The sequence below is a fragment of the Hermetia illucens genome, chromosome 7 (genome assembly GCF_905115235.1).
Source record: "Hermetia illucens chromosome 7, iHerIll2.2.curated.20191125, whole genome shotgun sequence".
In the NCBI taxonomy this organism is placed as follows: Eukaryota; Metazoa; Arthropoda; class Insecta; order Diptera; family Stratiomyidae; genus Hermetia; species Hermetia illucens.
In genome coordinates, this window is record NC_051855.1 from 8111563 (window position 1) to 8137923 (window position 26361).

General features: G+C 49.2%; 2 protein-coding genes across 3 annotated transcripts in view; one reads left to right on the forward strand and one right to left on the reverse strand.

Moving 5' to 3' along the window:
• Nucleotides 1-3051: 3051 nt before the first annotated feature.
• Nucleotides 3052-26361, reverse strand: part of LOC119660800 (follistatin-related protein 5-like) — a 72524-nt gene continuing 49214 nt past the window's right edge. For both annotated transcript variants that reach the window (XM_038069627.1, XM_038069628.1), the window contains exons 7-11: nt 13702-14334; nt 13380-13580; nt 13174-13320; nt 3737-3826; nt 3052-3665 (exon numbers count right to left, since the gene is read on the reverse strand). In XM_038069627.1, the coding sequence (XP_037925555.1) occupies nt 3382-3665; nt 3737-3826; nt 13174-13320; nt 13380-13580; nt 13702-14334 (1355 nt within the window). In that variant the 3' untranslated portion in view covers nt 3052-3381. The remainder of the gene's footprint in view (nt 3666-3736; nt 3827-13173; nt 13321-13379; nt 13581-13701; nt 14335-26361) is intronic.
• Nucleotides 11589-12314, forward strand: LOC119660801 (elongation factor 1-beta'-like). The gene is given in 2 exon segments (XM_038069630.1): nt 11589-12103; nt 12105-12314. Coding segments are annotated over 2 exon segments (651 nt in total). The 5' UTR covers nt 11589-11657; the 3' UTR covers nt 12310-12314.

The following is a 26361-nucleotide window of genomic DNA, read 5'->3' on the forward strand; positions in this document are numbered from 1 at the left end:
GTTAAGGGAGGAGCAGTACTGCCTGAGCCACTCGTTCGTGTCTTCGTCGGCAAAGTTCAGCCGTAACATTTTACGGTATACACCTACCGACTCGAAGCAAAGCTTAATGCCTTGCGCGGACGCAGTCCTTACAGCACAGCTAGGAGGAGTTTCCTCCTAAGCTGTTCGCACTGCTCAGTATCGTAGCCGGATGGATTAGAGTCGTCATACAGGACCCATCCATCGGCTTCGATAGCCTTGACTGCAAATGAAGGTCTAGCCGTTGCCGGCCGAGCCCTCTTTGCTGCCTTTTGTGTCGAAGAGTTAGGATCGTCCGAGGACCGCTGCCGCTTCGGTTTCCCCTTAGCCGCAGGTGCCCCGAACGCTCCTTTCCCCTCAACCTTGGCACAGCTCTTTGGTTGTGCGTTGCCCGGAGGCGGTTTGCCCGAAGGCGTTTTGCCCGAAGGCGGTTTGCCCGAAGGCGGTTTGCCCGGAGGCAGTTTGCTGTCCGTGGACAAGTGCTTACCCATGGGCAAGACTTTAGCCTCAGCAGGTGGCGCCGATTGGAGCCTGGGGTCAAGAGTACTGACAGAAGGGGCCTGCTTCGGCTCCTCCGTTAAGGACTGGGTCCCAATTGAATTGGTTCCCACTTGAATAAGTGAGGAATCTGAGTCTAGACTCAGGTTCTCCATCGATGAGCTCAGGGTGGCCCCTTCACTCGGGGTTGGATCGTCGCGATCGAAGTTTAATAGTGTTTGCTTTATAGGTTTATGTTTTTGTTTTTTTTTTATTTTTTCATAGTTGGCTGCCATGGCCTCAATTTTTTCGGGGAAAGTAAGTCGATCTCAGCAGAGCCCCTTTTTGCCGAGACACGGCTAGTTGAAACTGGGGGTCGCCTGGTACCCAGAGTTCACGGTTTACGGCCACATCTTAACCCCTGTGACCATTCAGCCCTCGGCACGGTAGTCACACCTTGGCTTGGGGTTTTGATTACCACTTGGCTTCAGGTGTCACCTCCCGTTTCCTGCAGGATCTTCCTTACTGAGCTCCCTCACCACGACAAGGTAGGTAATCGTTGAGGGAGTGAGTGAATTTAAAAAATGTTTTGAACAATGGAAGAATCGTTTGGAGAAGTGCGTTGTAGTCAAAAGCGAATACTTTGAAGGTGATCAAAATTTGGTGTAAAAATATTGAGAAAGAAAGAAGTTATGACGAAATTCCCGTTTTTTTTTTTGGGTCCCCACTCGCATTAAAGAAAAATCGTTTTCTGGAAATCGTCAAATAGGAAAAGCCACTTAAAGCAAAATACTCGTATATTCGGAACAGGTTGTAACATTGGTGTTATTTACCATGAAATTGTGACCATGTTGATACTACCACGCACGCTGCTACTAAATATTAGTGAAAAGTTGCCATTTTATGAAGGCAGGATTTTTTTTTTTTTTTTTGGGGGAGTAGGGTAGGTGAATGCGTTTACGCACAGAGTGTTGGACTCCCGCAACAGCACGCTGGCGGACTACCAACTAAACACCTCCCTGCCATCAGAGAACTAGCCTGGAACCGTTTGACACATTACTTCGGGCTAGCCCTCCCGCTCTCCCGGCTTTGGGAGCCTTCAAGTCAGGGAATTCCTTTCACCAACGGGATGGGAGGGGAGGAAGGGGGTTGTCGTTAGTTCAGGGAACCCCTTACCGTCCGATCCCTCTGCCGGTCGAGTTCAATCTTCTTCGTAGTAAGAAGAACCCGAACATAATGCGCAATACGATTCCAGCTGCCAGCGCTCCTCAGCATCTCTCTGACAATGTTGTCTGGAGAGAGCTCCCCTGTGTCTGCATAAACCTGCTGGCGAAGGCCGTCCCACCTCTCGCAAGAAAAAAAGGTGTGTTCAGCGTCATCCGTCACTCTATTGCAGAACACACAATCAGGAAATCGCGCCTTCCCAACCCTGTGCAGGTAAGACTGAAAACCTCCATGCCCACTTAGAAGTTGGGTAAGGAAGTAATCAATCTCACCGTGCTTTCTGTTCAACCATGGGTCTAATTTGTCGATGAGCCACGCAGTCCACTTGCCCCTTGGCTCATTTTGCCAAGAAAGTTGCCACTCGCTAAGGGTGCGTTGACGTTCTTCACGGGCAACCACTTCTCTTAAGTTTTCGCCCTTACGGCGATAGATAGCTTTGCGCTCCTTGGTAAGGAGGGCAACGGGGATCACTCTCGCAATCACCATCACAGCCGGTTTGGAGACGGTGCGATAAGCAGACGCCACTCGCAAAGCTCCCCGCCTCTGCACTTGAGCGAGGCGTTTACGATGCACCTCCTTGTCAAGGGCATCAGCCCATACCTCCGCACCATAGAGAAGGACGGACTGCGTTGCTCCCATGAGGAGACGTCTCCTAGTTGATATAGGGTCGCCGACATTCGCCATTAGCCGACTCAAGGCCGCGACTCCTGCTGCAGCCCTGTCCGCGGCTGCTTTCATTTGCTCGAAGAAGCTCATCTTCAAGTCGAGCATTAAACCAAGGTATTTAATCGCTGGTTTTGACTCTATAGTCAACTCGCCGATCGATATGGGACGCAAGGTCGGGATTCTCCTTCTGGTCAGGATGACTACTTCTGTTTTTTCCAGCGCAAGGTTGAAACCGTGAGCAGTCATCCATCCGCTTACCCGTCGCATCAATATGCCAAGTCTTTGCGCCTGTTCAACAGTGCGCCCAGCAACAAGTGCCGCAACGTCGTCTGCATAACCGACCAGGCGCGACTCTTCGGTAATATCGACTCTCAGCAGACTATCGTAGGAAGCGTTCCAGGGGTCCGGCCCTAGGATGGATCCCTGCGCTACTCCCGACGTGATTTCCATCCTCCTCTGGCCCTCTAGCGTCTCATAGAGAAGACAGGGTTAGTAGTACCGATTTTGTACCTAAATTCTTAGAACCTATGAGACACACTGCACATATAGGTCTGGGACTAGGGTTCGGAATCATTTGTTGGGAAGTCAGCAATTTGAAATTTAGGCTCTTCTTTTTCTTCTTCTGAAGATGTGCTCAGCTGGCGACAAATGCAGTAAACGTGGAACTCCAGATTGTACACATAATATCCATTTATTGTATTTGGTTTTCATCCACATTTGCTCCTGATTCACTTTTGTCTTACTTTTTGCTTACGCTTCTATTTTTTTGTTGCTTTCCCATGCGTCTAATTTGTAGATTTAATATCAGATTATGCTTTTTAAGGTTCTGTTAATTTACTTTCAGGTTTTTACATCATTTACCTTAACCTACAGCGGGTGGAGGGCGAGATGATGGAGGAGGGACTAGGATCGGGTTGGTGAAACATTACTCTAACCTACATACATATTAGAAATATATATTTTTATATCTATATGTTTCTCCATTAGCCAATCTAACTATTTACTAATGCTGGCAGTGTCCTGATCCAACCTTTTTCCTCTGTTCACCGTAGAGTTTTCGTTAGTTCTGTTGTTGTCGCCACGGCCGTTGGAACGGGTGCCTGCCACGGCCCCATTCGTGCCGCTTCCATTCGATGATGAATAGATGGTAGGGCTATGGATCCAGATCACAGCCACTGGATGGTCGATTCCTCCAATTTCACAGTTCACCATTTTAGATTTGCCGTTAATGACAAATAATGCATTCTTTGCAGGGGTAACCATGAATTGGCCGAAAAGTCCTAAAGTAGGAGGAAAAAAAAAATAAAAGATAAGTCTATAGTGGACGGCTAAAGGACAAAAAAATATTTACCGGACGATCTGATTGGACGTGTGGGGTTGCCCCATTTGGTGAGAGCTGCTGGCATTGACGGACCAACTCCCGTGATCATTTCAACTTTGCCTGCAAATGTAATTGTATAAAACAAAAGTTGATTAAAATCGGTTCACTGTTTTCTTTTTTGTCCGTCACATGCGATTTTCTCTGAAAATCATTGCAACTATCAACACGAAAATTCGACAGAATATTTATCTTGATTTAAGGGAGCCTTCCGTATACGCAAAAAGATGTAATTTTTTTACCATGTGCAAAATGAAAGGTCCCAGTTAATACTTTTCCAAGGATATTTTTGCTTTTGACCTCTTGTTAAAAGCAATGAGGTCAAAAAGGGCACAATTAGATCAAGGACCTATTTCTAGAAGCTTCCGAAGCCTACATAATGACGAAATCTATGACCGATACCATGACCGTCAGGTTGTGGATAAAATCCGGCTCAATTTTTTTTTTTTTTTTTTGGGGTAGGGTAGGTGAATGCATTTGCGCACACAGTGTTGGACTACAAACTAAACACCTTGCCATCGTCAGAGTGCTAGCCTGGAACCGCTTGTCACATTACTTCGGGTTAGTCCCCGAACTCTCCCGCCTTGGGAAGCCTCCAAATCAGGGAATTCCTTTCACCAACGGGAGGAGAGAGGAGGAAGGGAACTGCCAGTTCAAGGAACCCCCTGCAATCCGGCTCCTCCACCGGTCGAGTTCTATCTTCTCAGCAACGAGAAGGGCCCGAACGTAATGGGTAACACGGTTCCACCTGTCAGTAGTCATAGTCAGTCTCACCATCCTCCCGATTCACCCACGCACCTAAGTTGCCGATGAGCCGCGCATTCCATCTGCCTCTAGTTTCATTTTGCCAAGAGAGCTGCCACTCGTCTAGAGTGTGTTGCCGTTCTTCGCGAGCAACCACCTCCCTTGCGCTTGTATATGGCCTGACGCTCCCTAGTAAGAAGGGCAACGGGGACCACTCCCGCGATCAGCATCACGGCCGGTTCAGAGACAGTGCGCTACGCAGACGCCACCCGTAAAGCTCCCCGTCTCAGTACTTGCGCGAGCCGTTTACGATATACCTCCTTGTTAAGAGAGCCAGACCATACCTCTGCGCCGTAGAGCAGGACAGACTGCGTTGAACTCATCAGGAGACGTCGTCTACTAGACGTAGGACACCCAATGTTTGCCATTAGTCTACTTAACGCCGAAACTCCAGCCGCAGCCTTGTTCACTGCTGCTTGGATTTGCTCAGAAAAGCTCATCTTTGAGTCAAGAGTCAACCCGAGGTACTTTACCGCTGATTTTGAGTCGATTATCGACTCGCCGAAGGATATGGGATGCAGGGTCGGAATTCTCTTTTTAGTCAGGATGACTACTTCGGTTTTTTCGAGTGCAAGGTTGAAACCATGAGTAGCCATCCATCCGCTTACCCGTCGCATCAATATGCCGAGTCTGCTTTGCGCCTGTTCGACAGTGCGTCCAACAACAAGCGCTGCGACATCATCTGCATAGCCGACCAGGCGCGACTCTTCTGGCATGTCAAATTTAAGCAGATTGTCATAGGTAGCGTTCCAGAGGTCCGGCCCTAGGATGGATCCCTGTGATACCCCCGACGTGACCTCCATCCTCCTTTGACCCTCTAGTGTTTCATAGAGCAGGGAGCGGTTCCTCAGATAGTCCCTTAAAATCCGTAAGAGATAGTTCGGCACGTTGCAAGTATTGTCTACTGTGCCTAGAATGTCTTTCCATCTTACGGAATTAAAGGCGTTTCTGACGTCAAGTATTACGAGGAGCACCACCCGTCGAGTTCGGCGGCTATGTGGCTCTGCTCGTCGAACGGCGTCCACGACCTGCCTGACAGCATCAATTGTCGATCTCCCTGCTCTAAAACCAAACTGCCGGAGAGATAAAACTCCGGCAGCACGCATCGCTTCAGCGAGTCTACTTCTGATGAGCTTTTCGAGCACTTTCCCAGCAGTGTCAAGCATACATAGTGGGCGGTATGAAGACGGCAATTCAGGGTCGCCTTTCCCTTTATGGATCAGCGCAAGCCTCGCAACTTTCCAACGAGCAGGGAAAGTGCCCTCTTTCAGGCAAGCGTTGAATGCGCCCAGCAGTAGGTCTGGCCGGCGTTGGAATACCAGTTTGTATACCTCTGCTGGAATACCATCGAGTCCTGGCGCCTTCTTGTTTTTCATAGAGAGGACTGCCTGTTCCAACTCTTTTATAGAGAAGAGTGGACAGTCCTCTGCGCTCTCCACGCCGACGTCACCATCCCATACGGGGTGCGCAGGGAAGAGTGCCCTTACAATGCGGTCCATCTGCTCGGTCTTGAGTGAACAGGGTTTCCGCGGAGCCCCGATTTTTCGGGTTACCAGTTTGTAACCGAGTCCCCACGGATCCCCATTCACCTCGTCAACCAGATCTTGCCAGCAGCGAGTTTTGCTCTTGTTTATTGCGCTGCGGAGTCTCCTTTTGGCTGATTTGTACTCCATCATTATGGTACATGCCTCCTCCCGGTCGACTAGTCATTGTGTTAAGCAGCGGAGCCTGTGACACTTCTTCCGGAGCTCTGCGATTTCCACTGTCCACCAATACATGGGAGGTTTGCCGCGCCTCGATAACTTCCTGGGCATGGAGGCTCCGCAGACCGTCGTTATTAGGTTCATAACTGAATTTACGACAGTGTAAGCTGCGGCGCCACCGCCCCAGGAGTATCCTCCAGCGTGGTCCCACCTGTTCCCAGAGTTTCGACAAACTTCCCGGTGTTCACTTTCGCGACGTTTCATACACAGAAAGATCGCTGGGGTGGTGCACGCCGAGAATTTGTGTCCACCACTTCGAAAGCGATGTATTGGTGGTCACTTGCCGAGAAGTCTTCCAGAACTCGCCACCCGTCCACCAGCGACACCAGTGATTCCGACGCGAAGGTTACGTCTGGAATGCTTCCTTGGCAGCCTGGGTGCCGGAACGTTGGGGTGGATTAGGGTGTTTAGAACTACCAGTCCTGTTCTCGCCGCCATTTCCAGAATTCGTTTCCCTCTGGAATCTGTGTGAGGCATGCTCCATTCAAGTGCCCTAGCATTGAAGTCCCCCCCGACTAGGATCCGCCCATCCGTGCTTAAGATAGCGTCCTCCAAAGCATCAAGCCTCCGACGAAAGTCCGGCATCGTCTCATTCAGCGTAAGATAGACACTAAAAAACGTTATCCCTGAACACCGAATCGAGACAAAGTCGTCCCCACGGCCTTGGGCAAGAACCCTAAGGAGGGTGCCGTCCCGAACCCAGTTGGCATCGGCACCTGATACGTCAGGGTGCCATGAAACTGGGCCCTTGTTTCAGTATTGCTCACTGATGAGTACTAAATCAGCTTTGGTCTCCGCAGCGAACTGCGCTAGCAACTCGTGAGCGGTTGCACTCCGGTGCATATTGATTTGTAAGATGCGAATCATGTTGACCGTGTCTTAGCTCCTTCCAGTTTTGCTCTGAAAACTGGACACCGCCCCGATCCCGCAGTGTGCGCAACGCTCTCATCAGTCGCGACACGGTCCCTGCATAGGACGCAGCTTTCCTTTTCATTTCAGGTGTTCGCTTTATGGCCTGCCTGACCGCATTTACGGCATGTTGCCCTTCTGTCAGGTTCCCCACAGTTTGCAGATGTGTGCCCGTAATCCAAACATCTGTAACATTTGGTTGGGGCGGCCCGAATTCGCATCCTAGACACTACCCAACCAATTCCTATTTTCCCGCTGTTTAGAAGCTTCCTCGCGTATTGCTCGGTAACTTCCACCACAGCGAGTTTTTGGCCTCGGGAGTTCGCGGAGATGATACCAATCCGTGGACATTGGTTACCTCCGGGCATTCGCGTTTGATGGCCTCTTCTACCTCGTTCTTTTCCATGAGACAGTCAAGGTCTCGGATTTCCAAAGCACACGTGGGTTCCAGGCTGGAAACCAAAGTTTTTTCTCCCAGAAGCCCCTTGACTGCTTCACAGAACATGACTTTATTTATAGTCTTCGGGCCTAGTTCGACTAAGACTCCACCACCCTTCGTTTTACGTATGGGAGACACTTCTGTTCTGTTGTCTTCGGGTTTAATTTTGTAACGGATTTCGCTGAGGACTTCTGCAAAAGTCTTGCCTTCTGTCGGCTTAATAAACAAAGCTGGCGGTCTAGTCCTCCTTCGTCTCCCCACGTTTTCTTTTGGTACTCCGTCCTTCGTGTCCGCCTTAGTTTTTCTGATGGCGCGACGTGTTTTTGTCTTTTCTTCCTCTTCGCCCTGGAGAGTACCTGAGGTGAAGTCCCCTTCAGAAGTCCCTTCCTCCTTTCGTTTTTTACCAAGTTCGCTTTGCAATGGGCTGTCAGCGATCCGTTTGGTACTCGTGGTGTTCTCCTCGGAAACCGCGGTTTTTCCTGCTCCCTGCGGATTTTGTCTTACTTTCCATGTTTGCCTATAGTATGAAATCCTGTCCAGGAGCTCTTCCAGTTCCATTAGTCCGTTTTGCACCCGCTTGCCGACGTTTTTGTGGAGGAACGTCGCAGATCGCATGTGCTTCACAACTGCCATGCACTTCTTAATAAGCCTTTCCTCTTCAGCTTGTGCCAGAGTAGTCGACAGTCCTCTCATTCGGCTTATATTCGAAACCATTTGATTAGTTTCGGCAGTTTCCACTGTGCCTCTTTCCCTAATTATAACACTGTGTGGTATGGTCTGGGTTCCTATCCGCTTTGCAGGTGCCGCATCACTTTGCGAGTCTTTCCCTCCGTTTGCGCGTCCCGATGTCTCGTCGGATATTCCAGCCCTTGTTGCGTCCTTCGCTGGGCGCTGGGGCAAACGGCGCATTTCCGTGCTGCGAATAAACGACAAGGAGTTGTCGACGGCTCCGGGGACTCCCAGTGTCTCCCGGCATGTATCGGTCATTAGCAGTTCGTTCTTCACCGAGAAACTTTCTCGAGGCTACTACCTAGGACGCAAGTATTATGCCAGCTAGGGGGTCAGAACTACTTGCTCGGGCGTCTCGGGGACGCCACTCCCCGTATCGTAAACGACCCGTGAAGGATCGTTGACGATCCCTGAGGGATTTTGGTTAACACTTCAATCCTCAGTTTACAATTTTGTTCCTGTTTTTCTTTCGGTCTGAATCGATTTAATTTTCATTATAACACGACTCACGACTGTTACCCACAACGGTTGGAGACACAAGAGACCGGCTTATTTCCATGCGGTCTTTTCTGACCCAACCAACGGCACTTTCTCACCGCTAATCCTCCACTCCCGTGGCGAGTTCTAAATGAGTGGCGAGTTCTAAATGAGTGGCGAGTTCTAAAATGAGTGAGTGGAGAGTTCCGCGCCATCTACCCGTCCGCATCGGCAATATTTGAAATAAAGTTCGAATGCTGCGGATCCTGCCGCGCCACATCACTCCGCCTCCAGACGAAACCTAGGGGGTTTCGGCGAACGAGTCTTGGGAGTCTTGGGTTCTCCCCGTATATCAGCTCCGCGGGGCTGGCAGCAAATTCCTCTCGGCGGGTTGTACGTAGGCCGAGTAGGACGAGAGGCAAGACTTGAGTCCAGGACGGGTCGTCGCGTGCCATAATGGCGGCTTTCAGCGTCCGGTGCCAACGTTCTAGCATCCCATTGGATTGCGGATGGTATGTAGTAGTCCGCTGGCGTTTAAAACCCAGGAGTTTGCCTAACTCCGAGAAAAGAGTGGATTCAAATTGCATTCCCTGGTCAGTGGTGACCACTGCAGGGACGCCAAAGCGAGGTATCCACTCTCGGCAGAGGGCTTCGGCACAAGATTGCGCCGTAATGTCTTTCAGAGGTATTGCCTCAGGCCACCGCGTAAACCTATCGATGATTGTGAGACAATACCTATAACCGTGCGAGTCTCGCAAAGGCCCTATTATGTCGAGGTGTATCGTGTGGAAACGCTTGGTAGTGCGGGGGAATGGGCCCACTTCTTTCCTTACATGGCTGGAGACTTTACACTTTTGGCATGCGATGCACTCTCTAGCCCAGGAATTGATATCCTTGTTCATGGAGGGCCAGAAGTATTTTCCGGTGACTAACCGGTTTGTTGTCCTGATGTCGGGATGCGCCAAGTCGTGAACTGCGTGAAACACTTCCTTGCGAAAGGTGGCCGGAATGTATGGCCGAGGTCCCTTTTCCGAGCCTTCGCAGCAGAGAGAGAGGTTTGAGCCGAAGATGGGCAGCTCCCGAAATTTGTATTTGGGGTTGGATTTGAGGCTCTGAAGTGCTGCGTCATCCTCCTGTGCTTTGGCAATAGCCGAGAAATTGAGTGAGGCGGGGATGTTAACCTCGGAGACACAAGACAAAGCGTCAGCAACTATGTTGTCCTTGCCGGACACGTGCTGGATGTCTGAAGTAAACTGGCTTATGAAGCTCAGGTGTCGAAGCTGACGAGGGGACGCTTTGTCGGGCTTTTGTTTCAAAGCATACGTGAGAGGCTTATGGTCCGTGAACACTGTGAACGGCCTGCCTTCTAGGGAGAAACGGAAGTATTTGATGCTCAAGTACGCGGCGAGCAGTTCGCGATCGTAGGTACTGTAATTCCGTTGAGCGGGATTCAACTGTTTTGAGAAGGAGCTCAACGGCTGCCAAACTTGATCCACCTTTTGGTGAAGGGCAGCACCTACTGTGATGTCAGAGGCATCAACAAAAACGGCTAGGGGTGCATCTTGCAGAGGAAATGCCAAGAGTGTAGCATCAGCCAGTTGCTGTCGGGATTTATCGAACGCGCGGACAGCCTCTTCAGACCACACAATCTCTCGTGTGTCTTTTGTTTTGGGGCCAGACAAGTACGCGTTCAAAATGGACTGGTGATGGGCGGCCTTGGGCAGAAAACGACGGTAGAAGTTTAGCATGCCCAAGAACCTCCTCAACTCCCTCACTGTCTTCGGACGCGAGAAGCTTGCAATTGCTTGCACCTTGTCTGGGTCGGGCTGTATTCCTTCAGGGGAAATGGAGTGGCCTAGGAATCTCACCTGTTTTTGAAAGAATTTGCATTTCTCAACGTTTAGGACTAAACCGGCCTCAAGGAGACGTTGAAAAATGCACTCGAGATGGGCTAAGTGCTCAGACTCAGTGGAAGAAGCGACCAAAAACATCATCCAAGTATACGAAACAGCAATCGAGGTTTCGCAGGACTGAGTGAATGAACCTTTGAAAGGTTTGCGCCGCATTGCACAATCCGAAAGTCATTCGGGTGAACTCAAAGAGTCCAAAGGGTGTGCATATTGCCCTCTTTGGAATGTCTTCAGGAGCTACTGGGATTTGGTGGTATGCCTTGGCTAAGTCCAAGGTCGAAAAGATGCGGCAATTCGCGAGGTGATGCGCAAAGTCGTGGATGAGTAGAATTGGATATCGGTCAGGAACAGTCTGTGCATTTAGCCTTCTGTAATTTCCACAGGGGCGCCATTCGCCATTAGGCTTAGGTACCATATGTAATGGGGAAGACCAACAGCTGTTTGAGGGCCTGCAGATACCCTGTTGAACAAGTTGTTCAAATTCTTTCCGCGCAATAGCCAGTTTCTGGGGTGGTAGAGGACGCACCTTCGAGAAAATCGGGGAACCAGTAGTATTAATGTGGTGCTGCACATTGTGCTTCACTGGTTTCGAGAGACTACACTCGGTAGTAATCTGGTTGAACTTTTGGAGGAGTGTCCGAACACGAGAGTCGGTGATGTCTTCCAAAAGAACGGAAAGGTTATTGTCAGCGTGAGATACCATTTGGCCCGACGAATTAAGGTTGGTCGTGGGGTCTATAAGGGACTTATTTTGCAAGTCCACCAGCAACCCATAGTGACACCAGCAACCCGGTTGTCAACCTTTTGACGTGTTGTCATATTTTGCCAAGCCGTTGAGAAAATTTCTTGAATAATCCATCAAAATGCAATTCGGCGACCTGAAAACAGAAAAGGCCATTCAAAAATTGAATAAATACCTTCTCAACAACAGTTATATCAGCGGGTACACTCCATCTCAAGCTGATTTGACTGTATTCGCCGAACTTGGCAAACCACCTCTACCCAAATTCCCAAATGTACAGAGATGGTACTGTCATATTGCCTCATTCAGTGACGGCGAGAAGAAGGCATGGGGCGGCGAGGTCGCGAAAACTGCTTCTCCAGCAAAGGCAGCGCCGGCTCCAGCCACCAAGGATGACGATGATGATGTCGATCTCTTCGGTTCAGAGGATGAAGAGGAGAACGCAGAAGCCGCTCGCATCCGCGAAGAACGTCTCGCTGAATACAACGCCAAGAAATCAAAGAAACCTGCCCTCATTGCCAAGTCATCAGTTATCCTGGACGTGAAGCCTTGGGACGATGAAACAGATGGAGACGAAGGTGCGTTCAATCGAAATGGACGGTCTGCTGTGGGGTGCCTCGAAGCTTGTGCCCGTCGGCTATGGCATCAACAAACTGCAAATCTGCTGCGTTATTGAGGATGACAAAGTGTCGATTGACTTGTTGTCCGACACTATCCAAGAGGACGAGGATCACGTGCAATCCGTCGATATTGCTGCCTTCAATAAAATCTAAAGTGTTCCAGACAATGACGACAGGATGTCGGTTTTGTTAAATGAAATTTGTCGTGAGCGAAGTGTTCTGTTTACTCACTATTATTTTTTACTCTAGAATAAAACAAGAAAAGAAAGAAAAAAAAAATTGGATTGTACTGCGCGTTTAAAGTACACGAATTGATTCTAGTTTCGGATTGGCGACTCACGACTGTTACCCACAACGGTTGGAGACAGAAGAGACCGGCTTACTTCCATGCGGTCTTTTCTGTCCCTAACAACGGCACTTTCTCACCGCTAATCCTCCACTCCCGTGGCGAGGTCTAAATGAGTGAGTGGAGAGTTCCGCGCCATCTACCCGTCCGCATCGGCAACATTTGAAATAAATTTCGAATGCTGCGGATCCTGCCGTGCCACAGGATCATCATTTTTTTGCCATCCAACAATTAGATCAAGGACCTATTTCTAGAAGCTTCGGTAGCCTACATAATGACCGTCAGGTTGTGGATAAAATCCGGCTCAATAAGTTACGATGGGCGGGTCACTTAATCCGTATGGATGAGGATGATCCAGCCTCGAAAGTCTATAAGGGCAATATCCGTGGTAGAAAAAGAAGACGAGGCAGACCCTGGCTAAGATGGAGCGATAGCGTGGTCAGGGTGCCAGACAGCTTTTAGGGATATCGAATTGGTGGACCTCGAGGCAAAACCGGGATGTCTGGAGTTCCTTATTAAGGCAGGCCTAGACCGTATACCGGTTGTTGCGCCGTTGATGATGATGATGATGATGGTTTCTAGAAGCTACCCAACCGAAAAATCCCAAAAGTACTTTCCAAGCCGAGAGTTGCAACAACAACTAAGATAGAAACAGGATATCGGGAACTTACCTGTGAATAGATTCAAATAAAGTATATCCTCTTTATCACTGGTGCTTGCGAACACATCATATCCATGCATATTTTCACTTTCAAAAAAAGTTATGTCACTTATATTGAGTGACGTTTTCACGTCGAAAAGGAATTCCAACCCATTAGCTGCGAAAGATATAAAATGCAAAGTAACAGTTTGATGTGAAAAAAGACTGGATACCTACGTGTAACTTTCTGAACAACGATGATGACCCCGTTTGGATTATATTCGACAGTGATTAGATGCCGGGAATCAGGAGATATCTGGGACACGCCATTCAGCTCGGGTTTGGTTGAAAGCACAGTATCAGAAACATAGTCCAGGACAATCTGTCCTTGGGCACGATTTGTAATTGGTTCGCGACAGGAGACTATGACAAAGCCATCTGGAGTTTAAAGGGAAAGAGATAGAGAAATCGAGGTTAGTCAGTGGAGAATTCCGGAATACACCTACTCTGAAAGTATATTAAGGAGGTATTTGATGAGCGAGCTCGAAAAGATACTTACATAACGCCGAGAACTCCACATTCTCTGGGACACAATTGTATAGAGTTAAATCGACCGACTTCGTATAGCGCAGATTCAACAGGTCTAGTTTATACATCCCTCGTTGATTATTATGCGTAACGTAGCCATATTTGTAGTTGTAATGCGTCTGCTCTAGTCGATTGGATGGAACAAACAGGTCCTTGACCAAGTCGAATTGTCCGTCAATGGGCTCCGGGTGAACGGTATGATGTTTACGTCTCTGACTTGCATCCCTTATAACTTGAATGGTTTTGGCGCCCTTGTTTTCGGTGTAGCGCCAATTCAGCACCCATACCTGATCCAGTTGCGGAACATAATGCAATTCGACAGGGTACTTATCGGTTGCAACTACGTCAACAACGACCATTTGAATGGTAGAAATAACAAGCACTCGATCGCGCTCTGGTTGGCTTACATATATATATCTGGTACCGACATTTGTGGCTTTGCCCCATGAGCAGGGTATATCCTTCTTACCGCAAACGTACTCTTGGGTTCCAGGTATAATATCAGTTCCTTGGATTTGATGATGGAGACGACAATTCGCTGGCTCGTAGACAGCAACCCCGAAATCGTAGAAGGTGAAAAATTTACGTTCTTCGAATAGGGTGGCTGTATGGAGAGTAAAAGCTTGGTCAGTTGATATTATTTATTGTTTTCAGTGAAAGATTACGAGAGAGTGGTCTCAAGGACATGGTAGCCTGTAACATCTTAGAGAGTGAGGGATGAAGATAAACACAAAGGCAAGCTGCTCACGATCAAGGTTGATGACCGATGGTTGAAAGAAATTAAGGGGAATATTTGTCACATATGTTACATATTCCGCTGCATTCCAGTGCACGTACTCAAGGAGAAACCGAAGAGGGAGGTCTCTGGAAAAACAACGGACAAAAGCTCGGTAGGATACCCAGAAAGAAAACCAAATCTGGAGAAGACGAATAGGAAAGTTACAGTTCAAGGGTTTGGAAGCAAGCGGAATACCGCCCGTCGATTAAAGGTGGGTACCTGATAGCAAATCTGTGTAATATTAGAGAAGTGATGCCACCTTGAAGCATGAAATCACATTACCACCTTGTGCGATGCGAACATTACTAAATACTAACATTATCACATCACCATGTTTCGTATTGTACATGCCCATATGATATCACACTTGAAAACATAATATTTTTTCGTAATACAAGTGGCTACGGTGGGAATTTTAACGTTAACACAAGATAATTGAGACTATTAGAATATGTGGTAGTATCCGAACTGCAGATCCTTGGCTTAAGTAATGAACACACTTTCTTCAATACAATCAGGCGAGAGGCCATCGACATCACAGTGGCATCGCCTCACGTAGCGGCTTTGCGCGAAGAGCGTACCGATCGACCGATAACACGCTTTCAGATGGATTCCACATGGATCCACCTCAAAAGGCTTCATTTCGGAATCCGCAGAAGATAGATTGGGCGTCGACAAGAAAGTAAGACAGGTGAGAAGGGCGAATAAGATTAGCTAAACCCAAATAGCCGCAATATCTGAGTAAATGGCCCAAGAAGGAAGCTACGAAATCATGGAGAAAGGTGAAATGAAGTATCGCCTTCCTTCCTGTATGTCGGATACCAGTCGACTCAGCTGTGAATGAGAGTACCTGAGTCAAATCAGGGTAATAATCTCGGGCGAGCGCAATGTTAAAAAAGAATACACATCGAAGGAGGTTCTGCATAGTTGAAGGTAAGGTAGAAACACGAAAAGCAAACAAAAATAAATGATGAAACTAGTAGTCAACCCAGAATGAATCCTTGTGAAACAGGGGAAGAGGAACGGGATATGCATAGAAAGAAACTCTGCAAGATTAGTGAAAAATGTAGTAAACGAGACATGTAATGAGTGATAGGTCACTGTAAAATGAGGGGAATTTAGATTAAAAGAGCCTTTGATTATTCAGTTAGCAGTATCCCACGAAATGGTTGTCGGAAGTATCTGGTTTGCGCGGAAAGCGGTCCACAAACACACGTGGGCTTCTCCAGACGGGACCACTTTCAACCAAATTGACCACGTGCTGTAGCGACATGGTAATGACATGACAGCACCAACATGGCAACGCCTTTCAACAGCTGATATGCTCAACAAAGTAACGTTACTATATGGATCGGCAAGGATATAAATTCGACGCCATCCGACTTTTTTACACACTCTTTCTCTCGACCTTCTCGGTGCTTGTTGAATAAATGGGTAGAACCTTAAAAACATACTTTTTCATGTTTCTACATTGGTGACCCCGACGTGATCAGTTAAAATAGAAAGTGCAGTGATCTTAAATTTTCATACGTTTAATCGACACCAAGCGCGAGTTCCAAAATGGCCACTGAAGCCAAATCGCCAGAGACGCCGAAAACATCTCTTCATAGTGATTTCCTGCCGCCGATAGCTAATCGACCAGCAGGTGTATTCGTGGAAGCGGCACGCATACAAAAATTTCCGTCATTTTATCGACCCGACCCGGCATTTTGGTTTGAGCAGGTAGAGGCTGCGTTCCACACTAATCACATCACGTCGGACGAAACAAGATTTAAGTACGTGATACAATTTGCCGAGCCGGAAATCCTTCCGCAAGTGATCTCGATAGCACGCAATCCTCCGGCAACAAATAAGTACGAAGCCGTGAAGGAGAGGATATTGGCAGCATTTGCAGAGTCCGCCGAATCCAAGCTGCGACGACTTTTCCTAGGGAAGAATTTGGAAGGAAAGAGACCATCGCATTACCTGCAGGACTTGCGAAACACTGGCAGGGAGCAGGTAACTGACGCCATGCTAAGATCATTGCTACTTGAGCAATTGCCCGAAAATATTCGAATGGTGTTAGCAATTTCTAACGAGGCAGACGTCGATAAATTGGCGAAAATGGCGGATTTAATGATCGAGATGCAACAACTGCCTTGCATTTCCACCGTTCAGAAGGCACCCACGGAAAATGATGTCTTGGAGCAAATATTGAGCCGAATTGACCGACTGGAAATCACGACACGCAACCCCGGCAATGTGTGATCAATTACGGCAGATGTTATCGCAGGCGCATTCTACACCAACTGGATTTCACGATTTGGAGCACCTACTATATTAACATCGGACCAAGGATCCCAGTTCGAATCCTTGATCTTCCAGTCGCTGACGCACCTAGTGGGTTGCAAAAAGATTCGAACCACTGCATACCATTCTGCTTCTAACGGATTTATTGAGCGATGGCACCGATCGATGAAAGCAGCTATTATGTGCCACAACAACCGTGAATGGGTCGAAGTGTTGCCAACGGTTTTGTTCGGTCTTCGTAGAAGCGTTAAGGAGGATATTGGCGCAACAGCTGCTGAGCTAGTCTATGGGACAACGATTCGCATTCATGGAGAGTTCTTTCTTGACGAGGAAATGCGTCCCGATCCGAAATTTTTCGTTGAGAAATTTCGTCACCATATGACGCAAGTTCGTGCAACGCCAATCTCTCGACATGATAGAAGGAAGGGGTTCGCCCACAAGGATCTTTCTACATGCTCACACGTGTTCGTGCGGATTGATCGAGTGATGAAGCCGCTAGAGCATCCGTACGAAGGACCATATAAGGTGTTAGAAAGACTTTCCGACAACGTTTTTAAAATGGAAATTCAGGGCAAAGCAACAAATATCAGCGTCGAGCGACTAAAACCTGCCTATTTCGAAGTAACATCTGATCCAATGGAAGCAGCCCAACGACCTATAAGTTTGGCTCCCAAAACGTATGCAGGACCAAGAGCGAAACCAGCGACTGAGAGGCGAGTAATATTCGATACGTAGTTTTCCAGCCGTTAACCGTCAAAATTACTCAGGAGGGAGCCACCAACATGGCAACGCCTTTCAACAGTTGATATGCTCAACAAAGTAACGTCACTATATGGATCGGCAAGGATATAAATTCGACGCCATCCGACTCTTTTACACACTCTTTCTCTCGACCTTCTCGGTGCTTGTTGAATAAATGGGTAGAACCTTAAAAACATACTTTTTCATGTTTCTACAGTGCTGATCGAACACCGCCACCTCTCGGCCTCGACGAATGTAAGAACATACATGGGGGCCAATATTGCTCCGAGCTCGAATTACGACACCATCTACAATCCCTTCTGACAATCAGACCTATAAAGGGGGAAATAGATGCCACAATAAACGCAGCTAAGAGATGTTCTGGAGATAAAGCATCAACAAATAATCTTCTCAACCACCTGAAGAACGCTGCAAGAAAAGTCGGAACGGCTGGTTTGACGATGAAGCGAACGGAATGCCGCATCCCGAGTAATGTTCTATTCTCAAAGAACACGGGCACGCGCAGAGACTTATAACGAACTCTGTCGAGCGGAGAAGCGACTTCACAGATGGAAAAAGGAAGCCTGGAAGAACCAATAGGTTTGTGAACTAGAAGAGAACAGGGAGCAACTGCAAGAAGTCAGCAGAATGAAGCCTTATACACCTCGATGCTCATTCTGCCCTGACAAAGAGGACAATCTGATTTCTGACAGAATGCGCATATTGGTGCGATGGGTTGAGTATTTTGATGAACTGCTCAACAACCAAAATACCGGTGAGCTGGAGGTCCCGCCAACTGAAGACGACGGACAAATACTACCACCGCCAAGCATAGAAGAAACAGTCCGTGCAATTTATCGGCTTAAAAACCACAAGTCGCCAGGAGCGGATGGAATTACAGCCGAATTGGTTAAATATGGAGGCGACCAATTTTACACCAAGTGGTTCATTAACTGATGCTCAAAATATGGGACAACGAATCAATGCCTGATGACTGGCAATGGGAAATTGTCTGTCCCATACCTAAAAGGGGGATAGCATGCATTGCAGCAAATGCGATCTATAAGATATTCTCAGCCATCTTGCTAGGACAGATAGCCCCATACGCCCAGAACATCATTACCCAAACCAAACCGGCTTCACTCCAACAGATCAGATTTTCTCTCTGCGGCAAGCGATGGAAAAACCATTGGAATATGAACACCAGTTGCTCCATCTTTTCATAGACTTTGAAGCCGCCTGTGATAGCATAGTCAGGGTAAAACTGTACACGCCCATGAAAGAATTCCCCGACGAAATTGATAAGACTGACTAAGCTGAGCCTGACCGATGTGCTGGGCCAGCTAAAAGCAGCAAAATCACTATCGAGACCATTCAACATCAACAACGGCCTAAGACAAGGAAATGTCCTATCATGCGCCCTCTTCAACCTGACCCTGATGATTCGCAAAGCAGACGTACATGGAGTTCATCTAGATTGAGCAGGTTCAAATTCCCGTTAGACCTGAATTCAGACTTTTGAAGTTGAAAATAGCGAGTATGTGCACAACATGGAAATTGACACTAATGCTCTGAGTGTTAAATTTAGAGAGGAGAGGACGAAACAATGCACAACAATGTACAGGCAGGTTCGAGAGGACGAGATGAAGAATGCGGTTTATGTAAAGGTTACTAATGAGGTTGTACTTAAGGATGGCATAGATGTTTCGACGGTGCATACAAAAAGAGAAGAGTGGAGTGAATTATTGAGGAGTTATTAAGTTAGAGTTATTTAAGTCACAATAACAATACAGAGGAGGTAGTTTTTTTTTTGTTGGTAAGGTAGGTGAATGCGTTTACGCACAGAGTGTTGGACTCCAGCAACAGCACGCTGGCGGACTACCAACTAAACACCTCCCTGTCATCAGAGAACTATCCTGGAACCGTTTGACACATTACTTCGGGCTAACCCTCCCGCTCTCCCGGCTTTGGGAGACTTCAAGTCAGGGAATTCCTTTCACCAACGGGAGGGGAGGGGAGAAAGGGAGTTGTTAGTTCAGGGAACCCCTTACCGTCCGATCCCTCTGCCGGTCGAGTTCAATCTTCTTCGTAGTAAGAAGAACCCGAACATAATGCGCAATACGATTCCAGCTGCCAACGCTCTTCAGCATCTCTCTGACAATGTTGTCTGGAGAGAGCTCCCCTGTGTCTGCATAAAGCTGCTGGCGAAGGACGTCCCACCTCTCGCAAGAGAAAAAGATGTGTTCAGCGTCATCCGCCACTCTATTGCAGAGCACACAATCAGGAGGTCGCGTCTTCCCAACCCTGTGCAGGTAAGACTGAAAACCTCCATGCCCACTTAGAAGTTGGGTAAGGAAGTAATCAATCTCACCGTGCTTTCTGTTCAACCACGGGTCTAATTTGTCGATGAGCCGCGCAGTCCACTTGCCCCTTGGCTCATTTTGCCAAGAAAGTTGCCACTCGTTAAGGGTGCGTTGACGTTCTTCACGGGCAACCACTTCTCTTAAGTTTTCGCCCTTACGGCGATAGATAGCTTTGCGCTCCTTGGTAAGGAGGGGAACGGGGATCACTCTCGCAATCACCATCACAGCCGGTTCGGAGACGGTGCGATAAGCAGACGCCACTCGCAAAGCTCCCCGCCTCTGCACTTGAGCGAGGCGTTTACGATGTACCTCCTTGTCAAGGGCATCAGCCCATACCTCCGCACCATAGAGAAGGACGGACTGCGTTGCTCCCATGAGGAGACGTCTCCTAGTTGGTATAGGGCCGCCGACATTCGCCATTAGCCGACTCAAGGCCGCGACTCCTGCTGCAGCCCTGTCCGCGGCTGCTTTCATTTGCTCGAAGAAGCTCATCCTCGAGTCGAGCATTAAACCAAGGTATTTAATCGCTGGTTTTGACTCTATAGTCAACTCGCCGATCGATATGGGACTCCAGGTCGGGATTCTCCTTCTGGTCAGGATGACTACTTCGGTTTTTTCCAGCGCAAGGTTGAAACCGTGAGCAGTCATCCATCCGCTTACCCGTCGCATCAATATGCCGACGTGATTTCCATCCTCCTCTGGCCCTCTAGCGTCTCATAGAACAGGGAGCGGTCTTCCAGATAATCCCTCAATATCCGCAAGAGATAGCTTGGCACGTGAAAGGAGTTCTCTAATGTGCCTAGCATATCTGTCCATCTTACGAAATTGAAGGCATTTCTGACATCAAGCGTTATGAGGAGCACTATCTGTCGAGATCGGCGGCTGTGTGCCTCGGCTCGATTAAACGCATTTACGACCTCAATAACAGCATCCACTGTAGATTTCCCTGTTCTAAACCCGAACTGCCTTGCGGATAAGTCCCCGGCAGCACGGATCGTTTCAGCGAGTCTACCCCTGATGAGCTTCTCGAGCACTTTTCCGGCCGTGTCAAGCATACACAGCGGTCGGTATGCAGACGGGAGCTCCGGGTTTCCTTTACCCTTACTGATCAACGCGAGTCTGGCCACTTTCCAGCGACAAGGAAAAATGCCCTCCTTCAAGCACGCGTTCAACGCTTCGAGCAGCAATTCTGGCCGTTGGCGGAACACCAGTTTGTAAACTTCCGCCGGGATGCCATCAGGGCCTGGCGCCTTCCTGTTTTTCATAGTGAGAACCGCTTCTTCGAGTTCTCCCACTGTGAAAAAGGGGCAATCCACGACGCTTTCCGCGCTGCTTACATCAACCCGTACAGGGTGCCTGGGGAACAATGCCCGCACAATGCGGTCCATCTGGTCAGTGCTCAATATGCAGGGCTTCCGCAGAGCCTCGATTTTCCGAGTGACAAGCTTATAGTCAAGTCCCCACGGGTCATCATTCACCTCGTTAACAAGATTTTGCCAGCCGCGAGCTTTGCTTTTATTTATAGCGCTGCGGAGTCTCCTTTTTGCTGATCTATATTGTGCCTTTATGGCAGATGTCTCCTCGTTGGCGTACAAACGTTGTGCCAAACGGCGGAGCTTATTACACTCCTTCCGTAGGTTGGCAATTTCCGCCGTCCACCAGTACATAGAAGGCTTGTCGCGCCTGGGGCCTCTCCGTGGCATGGAAGCCTCACACGCCGTCGTTATCAGATTCATCACTGAATTTACGACGGTGTCAGCTGCGACACCACCACCCCCCGGAGAGCCCCCCATCGCGGCCCTACCTGCTCCAAGAGCTTCGACGAACCTTCCGATGTTCACCTTCGCGACATTCCACACGCAGGGGGAACGTCGTGTTGGTACTCGCCGGCAAAGAGCGTCAAACACTTCGAACGCAATGTACTGATGATCACTTGCAGAGAAGTCTTCTAGGACTCGTCACCCATCCACCGATGATGCCAGAGATTCCGACGCAAAAGTGATGTCGGGAATGCTTCATTCACAACCTGGGCGCCGAAACGTTGGCGTGGATCCGGTGTTTAAAATTACGAGCCCGGTTCTCGCCGCCATTTCCAGAATCCGTTTCCCTCTGGAGTCTGATTGAGGCATGCCCCATTCAAGAGCCCTGGCATTAAAATCACCGCCAACCAGGATTCGTCCCTCCGTGCTCGAAACGGCGTCCTCCAGAGCATCAAGCCGGCGCTGAAAGTCCGGAATCGACTCATTCGGCGTCAGGTAAACGCTAAAAAACGTTATCCCTAAACACCGGATCCAGACAAATCCGTCCCCCCGGCCTTCGGCAAGAACACGAAGTCGAACGTCGTCCCGAACCCAGATGGCAGCGGTGCCCGATAAGTCGAGATACCATGAGGACGGGTCCTTGTTTCGGTATTGCTCGCTAATCAGCACTAGATCAGCATTTACTTCCGCAGCGAACTGTGCTAGCAACTGGTGAGCGGTTGCACTCCGGTGCATGTTAATTTGCAAAATGCGGATCATGGCGTTCGCACCCTAGCCCTCTCCAATTCCGCCCTGAAGATCGGACACCGTCCCGAGCCCGCAGTGTGTGCGACGCTTTCGCCAGACGCGCCACGATCCCTGCAGAGAACACAACTCCGCTTTCCTTGCAAGTCTTCGCTTGATGACCCGCTTGGCCGCATCTCCGGCATGCTGTCCTCCTGTCTGGACCCTTGCAAGCTGCTGACGTGTGTCCATAGTCCAGACACCTGTAGAACTTGGTGGAGACTATCCGCATTCGTAACCTGCATACTACCCATCCGATTTTCATTCTCCCGTTGTTAAGGAGTTTCCTCGCATATTGCTCGGGGACATCCACCACGGCAAGTTTTTGGCCTCGAACATTTACAGAGGTAATACCTACCCGGGCATTGGGTACCTCTGGACATTCACGCTTTAGCGCTTCCTCTACTTCGACCTTTTCTGTGAGGCAGTCAAGATCCCGTATTTCTAGAGAGCACATGGGTTCTAGGCTGGAAACAAGAGCCTTCTCCCCCAATAGCCCCTTGACCGCTTCGCAGAACGTGCTCTTGCTGGTCGTCTTTGGGCCCAGTTCGACGAGAACTCCGTCACTCCTCGTTTTCCGTATCGAAGACACCTCTGAGCCGTTCTGCTCGGGTTTCATCCTGTAGCGGATTTCACTAAGGACTTCCACAAATGTCTTGCCTTCCGTCGGCTTAACGAGCAGAGCCGACGGTCTAGTCCTTCTTCGTTTCCTCGTTTTTTCCGCTACTGGCTTTGGGTTGGCAGCCTCCTTGTTTTTGGACAGACGTGTCTCTGGCGACGGAGTCCGTTGTTTCTTTTTATCCTTTTTCGCCTTCTTTTTTTGGGCCATGGAGACTACTTCGATAAAGTCTCCTTCAGGCACGTCGTCTTCTTTCCGCTTTTTCCCCTGTTCGCTTTGCAGAGGGCTATCTGCGGTCCGTTTGACGCAAGCAGCATTCTCAGCGGGGAGTGCGACTGTTTCTGCTCTACAATCGTCTTCCGCTGCTATCCACGTGCGTCTATAAAAGGAAATGCGGTCCAGTAGTTCCTCCAGTTCCATCAGCCCTTTTTTGACGCCTTTGCTGACCTTTCTCTGAAGGAACGTTGCCGACCGCATACGTTTCACCACTGCTGCGCACTTTCTGATGAGCCTTTCCTCTTCAGCTCTAGCGAGGACGGTCGAATGCACTTCCACTCGATTTGTGTCCAAATCCATCTGCTCAGGACTAGCGTTTCTCACTGAGCTTACTTCCAAAACAGGGGCACTGCAAGGTAATGGAGTTGCCATCTCCGCACGGTCAGTCGCGACACTTGATGAGGCTTCCTCTTTATTTGGGCGCCCCGGTGCCTCATCGGGTATATCAGCCCTCGTTGCCTCTTTCACTGATCGCTGCGGTGAACGACGCATTTTTGTGCTCCGCCCAAACGCACCCAGCTCTTCCCCCTTGTCTGATGTTTCGTCGTTTTTTTTTTATAATTTTCAGAATATTCTCCAAGAAAAAGGTACCAGCGCATCGTGTGCAAGGGAGCGGGCCGCAATAGTCAAGAACGGGTATACCCTCGGGGACACTGCCCCTACCCCAGTTCCCTGAGGCCTGACCTACGCTTAGCTGATCCCGGAATTCACGGACGGATCAGCACTCGCTCGGGGAAACGCGGTCTACTAATACCGGTTCAATGCACACTTCCCGACCAGGGTCCCGAAGGGGCTGGCTCCTGATACACGTCGCAACTACCACCTTGGCAGAGCTACGCTCACATCACCCCGTTGACGCCGACAGAGAGTTGTCGACGGCTCCGGAGACTCCCAGTGTGTCCCGACGTGTACCGGTCATTCGCGGTTCGCTCTTCACCGAGAAGCTTTTTCGAGGACGCAGGTATGCTGCCAGCTAGGGGGCAGACCTACTTACTCGGGCACCTCGGGGACGGAGGGGGTAGTAGGCAAAACTACCGTTCCGATAATCTGTCGAAGAATTCCTTGTACAGAATTCTAAATCTTATCAGCCCGCTAGGTTTGAAAAGTGCATATGATCTGATGCTGGAAAGGCGTATTTGCATATCGAAGCAAAAAGAGACTTAAAACCTACATGGTTGAGAGTAAATTTTGTCTTCATAACATCTTACAGCTTTCAGTACATCTTTTATCCTCCTGTGTGGAGTTGCCAAATCTCCCATCAGGCGCGTCCCTTCGTGCGGATAAGGGAATGCTCGGCGAATGTTTCATGGCCATGCACATGCACGCATCCGGAGCTAGACGTGGTACTGGCGAATGTTGGGTCTTCGTGCACTTTCCGGGGAAGGGGCCTGGGGTCTATAGTGGATCTGACATACGTGAGTGCCACTTTAGCCAGTAGAATCGCTTGGCATGTCAGTGAGGACTATACTCACAGCGACCACCAGGCAATCTGCATAGAGATCAAGGGCGGATCGAGCTCGAAAAAGAGTTCTCGCAGAATGCTGGGTGGTATGCTCGGCTGGACAGCGACAGCTTTCGAGGGGGACACGTTTTCCGCGGTGCTCAAATCCGACATATCCCTGAATGGTATGGCTAGAGAAAAAGCCACCCAAATCACCCGATAGGTGATGGAAGCATGCGATGCTACTATGCCCAGAAGGCGATTGCTCCCCAGTAGGGAACCTAACTACTGATAGAACAACGGAATCGCAAGTTTGCGAGCCGCATGTTTTCGAGTAAGGAGGCTTTGCCAGAGGCTCAGGGGAAGTATGTGGTAGGTTCGGTGACAACAAGGCCCCAGGTTTGGATGGCATCCCTAACCGAGCTTTGAAACTGGCAGTGAAGACTAGGCCCGACCTTTTCACCAACACCTTCGAGGCGTGCCTAAATGGAGGAATATTCCCTGCCCAGTGGAAAAAGCAAAAGTTGGTGTTGCTTCCGAAGCCTGGCAAGCAACCTGGAAACCCAGCGTCGTATCGTCCTATCTGCCTGTTGGATACAATGGGGAAGATGATGGAGAGAGTCATCTACAACAGATTCCTGTCCATCGTCGAAGCCAGCAATGGTTTGTCGGAACGCCAGTTTGGTTTCCGACGCGCCCACTCTACGGTGGACGGAATTAACATGGTGGTAAACCTGGCAAAAGGTGCTCTGATTTCTGAAGGCTGCTGTGCCGTGGTGGCGTTGGATGTGAAAGACGCATTCAACTCGGCCAACTGGAATAGAATTAAAGGGGCGTTCGCTGACATAGGTGTCCCCGTATATTTAGCGAATTTGGTGGAAAACTACCTCTCAGAGAGGACTCTCTGGTACGGGACGGATGAGGGCCCCAAAGAGTACATTGTCGCAGCCGGGGTACCACAGGGATCGGTACTTGGTCCCCTGTTGTGGAATATCATGTATAATGGGGTGCTTGCTCTTCCCGTCCCAGAGGGGACTACGATTGTCGGCTTTGCTGATGACCTAGTTGTGGTTGTTGCAGCAAAACACCCAGAAGATGTGGAGGTTTACGCAACGGAAACAGTGAGAGCGGTAAAGTCCTGGCTAGAAAAGGCCAGGCTGACCTTGGCGGACGCGAAAACGGAAGCAGTCTTAATAACGAACCCTAGAAAAAATAACACTGTGAAAGTGGAGGTCGGTGAACATACGGTCGTATCAAAGCCGGCTATTAAATACCTGGGGGTAGTAATTGACACCAAATTGAGTTTTAGGGAACACCAAGAGTATGCATGCCAAAAGGCAGCCTGTGCCACCACGGTATTTGCAAAAATGTTGCCAAATATTGGTGGGCCGAAACGTTGCCGGGGGTTGGTGCTAGCCGGTGTGGTGCGCTCCATCCTGCTCCACTCGTCGCCTGTGTGGGCAGAGGCGCTTGCAAACTCTCAGAGACGGAAGCAGGTGAACTCGGTTTACCGGCGGATGGCTTTGAGGGTTTGCAGTGCTTTTAGAACCACATCAGATGAGGCAGTATTGGTGGTGGCAG